This window comes from Phymastichus coffea, unplaced genomic scaffold (genome assembly GCF_024137745.1).
Source record: "Phymastichus coffea isolate CEN01 unplaced genomic scaffold, Cenicafe_Pcof_1.1 PCOF00111, whole genome shotgun sequence".
Classification (NCBI taxonomy): domain Eukaryota; kingdom Metazoa; phylum Arthropoda; class Insecta; order Hymenoptera; family Eulophidae; genus Phymastichus; species Phymastichus coffea.
This window is the reverse complement of record NW_026706922.1, coordinates 120,444-132,902: the sequence shown is the minus strand read 5'-3', so window position 1 is coordinate 132,902 and position 12,459 is coordinate 120,444. Positions and strand designations below refer to the sequence as shown.

The 12,459-nt window shown below is 39.5% G+C and overlaps 1 protein-coding gene across 1 annotated transcript; it reads right to left on the bottom strand.

Annotated features, from left to right (window-relative positions):
- Positions 1 to 1,647: 1,647 nt before the first annotated feature.
- On the bottom strand, positions 1,648 to 4,075 carry LOC131670535 (poly [ADP-ribose] polymerase tankyrase-2-like). The gene is made up of 2 exons (XM_058946208.1): positions 2,973 to 4,075; positions 1,648 to 2,684 (listed from the first exon to the last, which is right to left on the bottom strand). The coding sequence occupies exons 1-2, from the start codon at positions 3,950 to 3,952 to the stop codon at positions 1,769 to 1,771; spliced, it is 1,896 nt and encodes a 631-aa protein (XP_058802191.1). The 5' UTR covers positions 3,953 to 4,075; the 3' UTR covers positions 1,648 to 1,768.
- Between the last annotated feature and the right edge of the window lie 8,384 nt (positions 4,076 to 12,459).

Sequence of the window (12,459 nt, the reverse complement as noted above, 5' to 3'; positions counted from 1 at the left end):
TTCTCGCACTATTATCGAAATGTACTATTATTGGTCGCTCTCTCCTTTCCTCTCTCCCGCCGCGATAAGGGGGAGGAAGCTCGTCTCGTTTTGCGCGTGCAATGAACTTCTGCTTCTCGGTTTCAACGGACACTTACTGGACTACTTGATTCCCCCTCCCCCCTCCTTCGCCCTCTTTCTTGCGAACAAATCGAGGAGCACGGGCGGCGCACGTATGTTACGTCCAAGAAAATCAGTAAACGCGTACATTCATTGCGAATAGCACATTTTTTTTCAAAAACTCAAACATGATTATCGGCCGGGCTGCTTCGAGCACACACTCAGGACTAGAAATACGCTTTTGCAGGACTTACCTCGCAACGCACGCACGCATTTCCAGTTTGTATATAATCATTCATAATGCCAACGCTCGCCCTCACGAAATGTGCCGCTTCCGTCTCATTTTCGTTTCACGACAGCTGCCCGTTTGTAATGCCATTCGAGCGAATCGAGAACTGGCCCGCTTTTCATTCTTTCCTTTCGCGTGTTACGAACGATTCGGGATATGGATTTTCCAGCGGACGTGCTTCGTTTGGCCGTGAATAATCTATATCTGTCGTGAACGAGCTCGGCTATAATATGGGAATCAATTGAATTGATTACGTAGCGATATTTCTCAAAATTAACAGTGGCAAACGCAATAATGGCTATGGCCTATGCAGCAAACCGTGCAACGTAAGGCCGTACAGTGATCTTGAAGCTCATCTTTTAGGCCACAGCCGTTTTTCAAAGAAATTAGTTTAACAAGTCTGCGGACGCAGCGAACGCGCAATTCACTAATTAAGGAATTCAACTGTCAAATGTGATCATGCTAATCTAGAAATAATATACGTCAATTACATGAAAGAAATTACCCCGAAAATATTCCTCAATAACTATGATTGTATTTCTTTTATAATAAATGAATGCTCGGCAAGGCTAAAAGAGATCGCACATAATTTCTCGCAACGATGTACATGTGCAGGTTAAGTTTCAGAGGATATTATTCAAACTTTTACTCCATAGAAAGAACCCTGCCGAAGTGTGTCGACCTTTATCGGACCACGTGGCTTAAATCTGCCTATCCGTGACTTAAGTAGTTCACGTTTGCAGCGTGCTTAGAAGTACGAGCGCTACGGTGCAGAACTGAGCCATCCTAAGTCTGAGATAGACGAACCGTAAGTGACGATTCAAAATCAGTAATCTTGCTGATCATAAAATGTTGTACGATATTTACGACTCAAGTGTCCCATCGCTGCTCGGGCTATGCTCAGGTCCTAATATTACGACGTGACAATGGACTACTTCAGTCACACGTACCATAATACACTACGGTAATGTATATATTAAGGCATTACCGCAACAGATAATTTCCTTTTTCTTCGTTTACAGTTGACATTTGTACTTTGAGATATCTGTGTTTAATAATAAATCTGCTACGTGCACTAAACTCTTAGCGCAGGTGTGACAACGCAATAATGCATACGGTACCCGTTGTTGAAAGTAACACAATCAAGCGTGAAATTTGATTTACTTTGAAAGCCGACTAATTTCATGTTTACTGTATTATTTTTATAAAAAATTCAAGGTACAGAGCAGTTTTACTTGAAATAAACAACATGATTTATCTTGAGTAGGAATAATTTATTTAAAAGAAATGCCGTAGGAACAGCGCTAGATAAAAAAAGAAGAACCATTCAGCACATTTATCGATAAATATTGTGCGTAAAGTGAGAAGTCAAACAATTATCTACGTCTGTGATGCCGACATTACTTTCCACAGATAATACATCATCATCCCATTGGAATTGGACTCGAGCTCAAGATTCTCATCAAGGTTTACGTATTCTGGATTATTTTCTTTCTTAGTTAGTTGCAAAATATTGCTAGCGATCCAATCATTACCAGCAGCTCTGGCAACTTGAGCAAGTGTATGTCCGTTACTGTTGCGCGCTTTGCCAACGGCCACCAAATCGATGTGTCTTAGACTTTTCAATTTCGTCGGTATGTGACGATCGACTCTTTCAGCCATGTAAAATAATTCATCAAGAGTTTTGAGAAAATTAATGATCTGCACATTGGAAGATAAGTCTAACGGTGTTTGACCGGATGCGTCTTTCGAGTCGTATATTGCCCCATGCTCTAGAAGACACCTCAGTACTTCCAATCGGCCGAGTTTCGCAGCAATGTGCACGGGAGTCCATTCCTCCTTGTTGGTTTTTAAGTGGCTTATATTTATATCGCACTCTTTCTGCAACAGCATGTTCACGATTTTTACATGACCATGCTTGGCGGCCTGATATAACGCTGTCTCGGCATTCAATTTGGTATAAAGATAGACATGCGCTCTTCTCTTCAGCAACTTAAGGGCCATTTGTACGTTGCCATTTTCGGCAGCGTAATGCAAACATGTCCGATTATCATCACGTTTCGAGCCAAAGTTTACATCGATGAATTGCTCGTCAATGTATTTATCGAACGTTTCTAAATCATTTTTTCTTGCTGCTTCAATTAACTTAACGGTGAAGATCCTACCCATAAAACGAGCAATGTTTCTGGTTATTGCTATTTGAAGAATTGCAATGAATGATAGTACCTTTTCGTCGTCTTCGAACTCATCGCTATTCAAATCATCTTTGTCGCGAATGCATAGCATTTGGCAGAATCTGTAAGACAAACCGAATTGATCAGAGACATACGCATATTTTGTAATGGCATTTTCGAGGTATTCGTTAAAAAATGTTCTGCACAAAACCAGAGCAATAACAAACAGCTGTTCATAAAACTTTCTTTTTAATTTCGAATAATATATAAATTAACAATAAATTAACAAAAATATTGGAAGTTGCTAAGAATAACATATAATATCTTAAATAAAATTTATAATCGTGAAGCGCTGAGAGTCAATTAATTTAGTACGTTGAGTTATTAACATAATTAAATTCATATTTTACCTGGCTTTACCTGCTACTCGACGAATATGCATACCATCACCATCAACCATGAAAAAATTTTGGAACTCTAATACTTGAATCATCTCATCGACAACAGCAAGTAATCCTGACGGTTCATAGAGATCACCGTTGTCAGGTTTGAAAACGCGCTCAGCGATCCTAGCTATATTGAAGGCTTTCGAAAGAATTTTAACAACTTCCTGAAGCAACATGTTAGCACCTAACACCTGTATCTCCTCCAGATCCAGTATAAGTACTGATGCATACTTAATGCACCAATATCCTTGATCGATGAGCTCTTTTATTTCAATAATCATCTCGTCAGTATCAATATCATAGTGATAACTTCGAAGCCGTGTCACTCTTGCATGAACGATTACGCGCACAGTGTTACAATGACAATTGATCACTGCCATTTGCAACGACGTCATGTGATCGCCATTGCGCGCGTAAGCCGCGGCCGACAATTCTTCTTGCGAATACATTGCCAATTTATTCTGAAGCTCCTTAAATTGGCCTGCAATAGCTAATTTAAAATCGTTTTCGATGTCGGTGAAAATTTTTATGATTTTGTCGTTTGTGGCAAGGTGGATCGGTCGCTTGCCATCCTCGTTCTCAATAGCAAAATTCGCACCGTATGACAGTAAACAAATGACGCTCTCGTAGCATCCATTACGCGAAGCGATGTGTAATGCCGTGTCTTGTTTATCGATTGTTTGGGTGTCCATCAATATCTTTCGATTTGAGCTATCGTAAAACTTTAAAATGACTTCGACAGTTTGAGGATTCTTACTCTTGGCGGCTATGTGTAAAACAGAATCTCCATAATTGTTCTTGAAAAACGGATCGATGCCTCGTTTCAACAGTTTCTTCAATTCTTCCAACTGATTATCAATCACACTCTGCTGCAAGAGAGTATTGATCTCCTTAATGCTTTTCGAAATAGGATCGAAATGCTCAAAGTCCTTCGCGCAATGCATTATGATACAGACAACGAATAATGTACCAAGAATGAAGGAAATCACTGACACTGGACGCACTTTTACTGACACTCGTCTTTCACTATTCCCCTTGGGTTCCCTAATACTCTCTACCTGAAACCATGAAGTATTATAAGGAGATCCAACTCCAATGTGATATATTTAAGAACTTGGGATGATTTTCCACCGATTTTCATGAAGTCATATCGCATCTACATCATTTATACAACTATGTCCAAGATGCTCGGCACTGCCGACTATGAATCTTGGGCATTGTTGTATAAACGATATAGATGCGATACGACTTCACGAAAATGAAATTTTTTGTAGCCTCATCGGATTCTCATCACCGGAGGCGGAGCGGTACGCGATACTGGTTACAGCGCTCAATGTGGCGACTATCGATAGACAGAGACAAACTTATGCAGAGCATGGACAAGAAAGAGACGCGAAACTAAAAAGTAAAGTCTTTACCAAAATAAGTACTCAAAATGAAATAAAAATGTAATTTAATTCACCTCCATTAGATAAATATACATACAACAAGTAAATAATCAATTATAAAAGTATCCGGCGAGTTAACTTAATCTATAAGCAAACTATAACACAAGTCGGTAAGCATAACTTAAATACGAATTAGATTTTAGTACATTACGATACAAGTGCGGGAAAGTAGATTCTTGTGTCGTGTGGCGATTACGCCTGAGCGAAACGAGTATGGAAAGTGCGATTTTCAACCCACGTTTTTTGCCGAGCGTGCGGGAAAGAGACGCACCTTGCGCACAGAGTATCGAAAAAATTTTTATTTTCTAAAATGAAGATAAGTTTTATTTAATCAACTTATAAATAGATAGCACTGAAAATAAAGCACTTTTATAATTGATTATTTACTTGTTGTTTGCACATTTACCTAATGGGGATGAATTAAATTACATTATTTTTAAATTTCGGGTACTTATTTTACTGGGTAAACATAGTTTCGTATCTCTCTTTTACCCATGTTCTGCTCACTTAAGTTTATCACTTTCTAACCAATCGTATCGCTCCGCGCTCCTACTCTCGCTTGAGTTTACAGAGGAAAAATCATACCATATTTTATAACCCAGGGGTCTTATTGAGATGCATAAGTCCGGTCGCGCAGTAGCAACTGCACATTGCGCAGTTACGGTATACAGCCTCTGCGCAACCGGATATATTTAAAGTCATGCCCGAAACACTCTCCGCGATCGCAGAGTTGAGTACAGCGCTATAGTTCTATAGAGAAACCTAAAATCCTATCTAAAAAAGGAGCTGGACTTTATTCGTGATGTAACTGGCTGAGAGATGGTCACGTGGTATGTATCACATACAGGCATACGAGACTAATGTCGCTGATTTCATTAGGTGTGCGAAATAAGTCTTTTTGAAAAAATAAGATATTACGTTTTAGGATTATGTTAATTATTCATTATTACTAACCAATAATTTCATTTTGTCATTTGTCAAAATCTCAAAATCATTGTCGGTCCAGTAATAGTAATAAACAATAATGCAAAAGAATTATCCTGGATAATTGTAGTTGGAAAGATCGTTGAAATAGCAGTTTTCAATGTGATAAATTGAAAAGTTCAAATATATGAAATATAAATGTTTTGTAAATAAACAACTTTCCGATTGCAAACTGTAACTGACTAATGGCGTAAATATATGTATTACATATAATCATATATGTATTTCATTGTGTATTAGAGTATTTAAGTTCGTTTGCAAAACTGTTGATTTGTGAACAACCCGTAAGTTAACACAAAAAAATGCGACGTGTCTAGTATTATGAAATCGCGAGAGATTGGACCAATTGGCTGTTCAGAGATCGATATCTGACACTTTTGAAACGAAGTAAAGTTTTGACACATGACATTCGTGAAAAAGACAAAAAATTAAGCGCGCAGGTCAAAATAGAGTGATACCACTGTTCTATTGATGTGCAAAAATTGGTGCCAAAAAAATACATTTGAAAATATCACAGGTACGCATTAAAAATTATTCAACAATTCCAGTAGAATCTACAGTTAATAAATGAATACATCTCTTAACGGGTGAGGAGAAGCTTTTTGATGAAACGAGAGGTTTACGGATTACGGCACGAGCCGGAGGCAAATGCTGTAACGAGTTTCGTCAAAAAACCTCTTTACATCAGTTAAGGACGGCATTTTTCCGCATGAGTGCCGGAAACAAATGGCGAAGGTACAGTTTGAAAGTTAAATTGCGAAAAATACTCTTTCTCAATATTACTATGATTTGCTAAATTATCAGCATGATTCCAAAACCTCTTGTATCCTCAATCCGACATACTACACAGTTCTTTTCTTGATCAGTCATGGAAATTGTTATATTTCGAGTGGAACCGATATTGGACTGGTATATGCGCCAATGACTGTAACTTTTGATTAACAATCGATTTTTTTACATATGATAGTACAGTTGAAAACCTCAAGACGCGTCATCGCGCGATATTTTTATGATGTCTGGCTCGAGCTATCGTACTTTAAATCGACCTCCTTTTTTTCTTTTTAGAAAGGAGGAGTATGCAAAAGCAGTAGACCCAACGCGAGACTGCAGAAAAGGGCGTTTTTATGTTTATGAATCATACGTGACACATAAAAAAAGTTACGATATTAGTACATTTCTAAATTTGTACCAAATAGCAGTGCCGTCGTTACGTAGAAACATTGATCTTGAAAAATAACAATCGACATTTGGACTTTGGTAACTGGAAAAACTCTATTTATTTTAACTATTAATTAAGTTTTCTTATTGATTATACACGTAAATTCAAAACTATAACATATAAAACATAATGTAATGTTTTATATTTATTATAATTCATTATTAATTCTCGATATGGTCTCATATAGGAGCACACGAACGACGAAAGTAATCGAAGTGGCATTTGGCTTAAGTGCTAGAAAATTTGCGATGAGTACTGTCGTAAGAGTAATAGAAGACAAATTGAATCGCGGTATAGACTAGCTTAAATAACATGTATGCGTTAAACGGAAATTCAAAGAGCTGAAAAATTCGATAGTCCGAGTACAAACGGCTCCTGCAAGATGGATTTCGTCTTCGGAGATGATTTAAATCTATGGAGCTGACACTGATTGATAGCACGAACATGATGCAGTAGCGTCGTACAACATGTAACATGCGTAAATTTGAAATCCCAGCATAATCTCCTATTGGGTACAGTCTCGCGTTGGTTCCGTCTATCTTGTCAATTTTTCATAAGCTAGATATTTACTACTGGAATCCTACTTCTATATATATAGCATGAATATATTTCAAACATAATAAGATTTAAATTTTCACAATGCTGGATTCGGGGCTCGGAATTTTTAATATATATATTTTATGATCATTTTTCCGACTGATCTAAGTAGACTATTAAAAATTGATAGACGACCTATGGTCTGGATTATATAATAAATTAGAAGTACCGAGTGATAGGTCAATGACTTTATGATCAAACTCAATACTACCGAAAAGTATCAAAAGATCAATATACCAAGTGTATATACCAAGTGGCGTTGACTCGTAGGGATAGATGTCGGATTACTACCTGTACCAGTAGATTAAAGAGAATCCTGTCGAGACGTTGTTATCCATAACGGTGTAAATTTTTGCCATTCGTCAGGCGAATCAAATCGAGCAAACACGCGATGCAGTAGAGAAGAGGCGAAGAAACATCGAGGAAGCGGTATAGTAAGTAAAAACAACCGCACTGAACAAGCTTCCACTCGTGGAACGGATTGTACGAACGAGGTAAAGCGATGCCGATAAATGTCGCGGCACTCTGTTCACACGCACCCTCCGTCGTCCGACGACCACGACGAAGGAAAGAAAAATAAAAGAGTAGGACTCTAGGGTGAACGAGTGAATTGCGTGCAATCATGAAGTCGCTGATTGACCGTATCGAGAGGGTAGCGAGCAGCCCTTTGTCGTGTCCTTCGCGTGGCCCGGATTACGCAATCACTCTTGGCTTCTGTGCGCGTGTATTACGCAGCTACAACCTTTATTAAGAGGCTTTTTTTGTTGTGTCCTCCTCTGCTTACATCAAAGAGCCTTCGCTCGTATGTATTTTTTTGTTCTCTCTTTGTGCCTCTGTTCGGCTTTGTCGTGTCAGCAACACGTAGTATGAAAATACCGAGATCATATGTATATGTATATATAAAAGAGCTAACGAGGTTCTCAAAAACATCGTGATTTTCAGATAAATGCTAGATTCTACGGTATTTCCATTGAAAATGCCAGCAGCTCTCCGCCTCCCTCGGTATATCACATATAAATAAGGCTAAAGCTGAAAAGAGAAGCGCGCTACTGCAGCGGTGAAAAAAAGCTCCGAGAGATAGAGACTTGCAGTTGCAAAGCCCTAGGCCAGATCAGCACAAAGGGAAACATTCCGACCGCCGGTGAGAGGAGTAAGTGTAGAGGCCGTGTACTTCAGAGGCCAAAAATATGCGCTCGAACGCTTTTGCGCGCTCATTCCACGTTGTTACTCGGACTACTTGACGGCTTTCTCTCTCTCTCTCTCTCTCTCTCTCTCTCTCTCTCTCTCTTCTCTCTCTCTCTCTCTCTCGTTTTTTCAGCCGGTGTGCACTGTAACTTTCGCCAAATGAATAATTTTTCTCTGTGCCATAATTTTTCTTTCTTCTCGGTGGAAAGAGCGACTGATTATACATTGATTTGTACTACTCATCAAGCTTTGTATTTGGTTCTTTATATCGATTTAATTGACTTTTTTTAGCACAAAACTTTATATCTTCAGTCTGTGTACCTTTCGAAAGGATGATTTTCCACGCGAAGCTTGCATCCTTTTTTGAAATAAGATAGGATAGTTTTGAAAGTGTTGGCGTAGCTCTTCTGTAGAACTCGGATTCTGTGAATCTCTGAAGATCTTTTTCATGTGATGGAGTGCTCGATATAGCTATGATTCTCGACAGACTTTTGGTATATTCGTATGGAAATATAGAAATCGATTACGGACGAATATTACCATTGTCAATAATAGTTTTGCGTGTGCATACGTGAATGATCACTTTTAGTAAGGTTTCAGAATTCGATTGAATACCATACATTTTTATTTACGATAATTATACACGTTTTATTTATTTTTTTTAATTTAAAATTTTATGCAAATCAATCCTCAAGTACGCTGCAATATAGTCATACTTTCGAAATAAACTTCATTGGAAACCCAACTCAACCCCAGAAAATTAACAATAAATGGTTAATCAACGAGGTTAAACAGTTACAATAAATTAATTAATACGGTTGAAAGAATTGTAATATATTTATAATAAGTATATCAAGCCTCGCGAAATGTAACTACTGCCCGAGGGAGTTCCTTTGACATGGACTGCAGATTGCAAGAGAGAAATAGAGAGAGAGAGAGAGCTCATACGCTCAAAATACACATACACGCATACAACTAGAGTCGCTGTCCGTCGAGACCTCATCCAATTAACGTTTCCTCTCTCGGATAGTGCCTCCTACTGCGTATGTGCTGCGCGCACGAGATCGCGCGCAATTTTTGCGCGTGACTCTCAGGTAATAAACCGCTGGCTCGGTATCCTCCGGGAACTCGATGCACACAGCTCCTTTTCATCCCGTATGTTCATTCAATGATGTGTATACTTCAACGCATTAGGTGAGAGAAAGAACTAACTATTGTTCGTTACATTGCAATCAATGAGGATAAAGAGAAACGAGAGAGGCCAGAGAAAACTTTCCTATATCTTTCACGAGATGCGTACATAAGATAGTATGCACATTCGGATGAATAGTTTTACGCAGAGTTGAGTAACAACGGGAGATAAGCCACATGAAAAAAAGTGCAATCTGGCTGGGAGAATAAGAGTGCACCTGTCTACCATAAGATATGAAGCCGAGAAGCAAGACAAAAGAAGTTTTTGTTTCGCGCGAGGATGGGTAAATTGAAAAGAAAAAGGCGAATGAACATCAGGGTCAATTTTTCCGAAAGGCGATCGTTACACGCGTATGTTGCGCTTGGAATTTCAAATTAATCAAATGAGCAAGGAAGTGCCGAATAAACGAGAATGTTGATGTAGAATCAACAAGCGCCATTAGTCGTTTAGCAAGATAGCAATTTTACCTGCTGCAAATCTTTCTTAGAGTCTAAGCTGGCGCGCCGTGTAAACGAGCGGGTATTAATATCAACTAAGAGCGCGCGCAACGTACCAGAGCGTTCTCAGACTCGTAACTAGTTTACCGCCTGATACCAACGCGGAGAAAGATGGATGCTGCGGCGGAGAAGGTCAGGCTTTGATGAGCCGATTACGAACAGCGCCAAATCAGATGGTAAACCAAGTTGTGCCACTGTGTGCACAATGAGAAATTCCTCTTTACCTTCTTCAAGGCTACGTAAGGCATTGTGGGTCGTGTTGGAAATTTTTGATGCGCTGAATCATTCGGGTTAAATGTACGCGTTTGTTGGAAACTCTCTTGCGAAAAAAATTGAAAGTGACTGAACGAATAACGTTTCAATGGTATTTTCAAGTGAAGCGTTTCATACAGAGCTAATTCTCTCTCTTCTGCAACTCTTTCCTTTCCTAAAAATCGACGCATTCGCTTCGGTCGTTTTGCTGATAAAAAAAAATACCTTTGTACAATCCAGTCCTTTCATACTCGAATTGCGCTTCGATGGATAGAGCGATACTGATTTTTTTTCCACGGAAACTACAATCGGAAACGAATTTGGAAACCTTCAAAAAAAAGGCAGAAGAAATACCTTTTCCATGAGTGAACATATCTGCTAATTCATTTAGTCTGAAAGGTACGCAACTTTTTCCGCTCAAGCTCTTACAAAGAGCCATTTACAGATCGAAGTCGCGATTAATTTTTTATTGTAACGCGTATTCGTTGAAGACTCCATTCCGCTCTAACCAGATTCACCGAGTGATGAAGCGAGGTCTATTCATATGCGAATCCAGGGCCAAAAAGGGCCAAAAAGGAACAATAAGGGGTATGGATATGAGAAATGAAAAAACGCTTATCCCTATATATAAGAAGATGTACATATAGCAATTTATTAATTTATATACTTATTAATAATTTATACATTTATTTATTTATTTATGATTGAGCACGCCTAGAGTCGCGAACGCCAGTTGCACTCTTGTCAATCCGAAAGCATTTACGAGTCTATTTTTTCGTAGCTCGCCTTCAACAGCTTCACTTTTTTACGTACATCGGAATCGTATAGAATTATAAATCAACGGGCATAGATTTTTTACGAAAGTCGACATTTTACACGCACTAATGAGTTTGCGCATGACTCATAAGCTTGAGTGTGAACGCGTAGGCTGATAGTCATTAAAAAGCTTACCAACCGGGCAGCCGACATTCGTATCCATTAAGCCTCGTAAAGTTGCGCAGTAAAAAAGCAAGAGTTCGCCTCGTTAAGCCAATCATCGCATCCATTGGAAAAATTTCACGTTCGCTTGAAACAATAGTAAAACAATAAGCCAAGTCGCAACGAAAAAAAATCGCTGAATAGGCCGAAAGCTCGTCTATCATTCGATCGAGAAGGGAAAAAAAAATAAAAGAACAAACGAACTCGTGGCGAGATTCATATCGATGCTGGCGAAAAGTTAATTTGAACGTGAGCAATTGTGTGTATACGCGCGTGTGGCGAACTCTGCGTGTTCCGTGAAAAAAAAAGCCTAGGGCGGGTCAACAATTTTTCTCATCATCCTCGCGAAGCTTTCGCTGTTGTGAAACAAAACGAAGTTGGTAAAAACGGACGCACTTTTTTTTCACAGCGCGAGTATTTCTGAATGGTAACTGGAGAACTGGGAGTGAGCTTGGGATACAGTGTTGGACAATAACGGTTTCGAACTTTATTTTAATGTATACGTAACGGGCGCATCGGTTATCAAAAGTAGGAAACTCACCGATACCGAAAATTAACTACTTGTTTTTTTACAATTAACGTTCATCTAGAATCGCTAAGGAAATACTTGATTGAACGGAGTTTGCACTCGTGCGACCAAGATAGCAATATCTACAAAATAGTTTGGTTTGCAAGAACAACGAAAGAGAGAGCGAGCAGTTTTTATTTAGCCGCGACGACGCGAACACGCGCGCAAACCTCGGTCGGCGACGATAATCGCTGAATAAAATTGGCCGCCTTGGGCTCATCGAGGCGCGTCGCGTGTTCCGATCGACGGAGCGCGAGGGAAAATCGAGCGGAGCACGCGTGCACACGCACATAGCGCAGCGATGCGTTTCACGCGCCGATAAAGCTCGTCAGCCCGTAATTCGCAGTTGTGTACGCCCGACGGTTTCACGCCCCGCGTCCCCTTCGATACTCCATCGAGGCGCAAGCTGCAACCCACATTAGCATAATACGCCCCCCCCCCCCTACACGCAGGACACGCGCGCGAGCCTGCGTTTTGTGGCGCGTTGAAGATTTTACGGCTCTCTCGATGCGCTTCATTTCTGCAAACAGC

Coding starts and splice junctions, on each gene's coding strand:
- LOC131670535 (XM_058946208.1), bottom strand. CDS start 3,952: ATGCATTGCGCGAAGGACTTTGAGCATTTCGATCCTATTTCGAAAAGC. Junction 2,685..2,972: donor CGAGTAGCAGGTAAAGCCAG/GTAAAATATGAA, acceptor TTTGTCTTACAG/ATTCTGCCAAATGCTATGCA.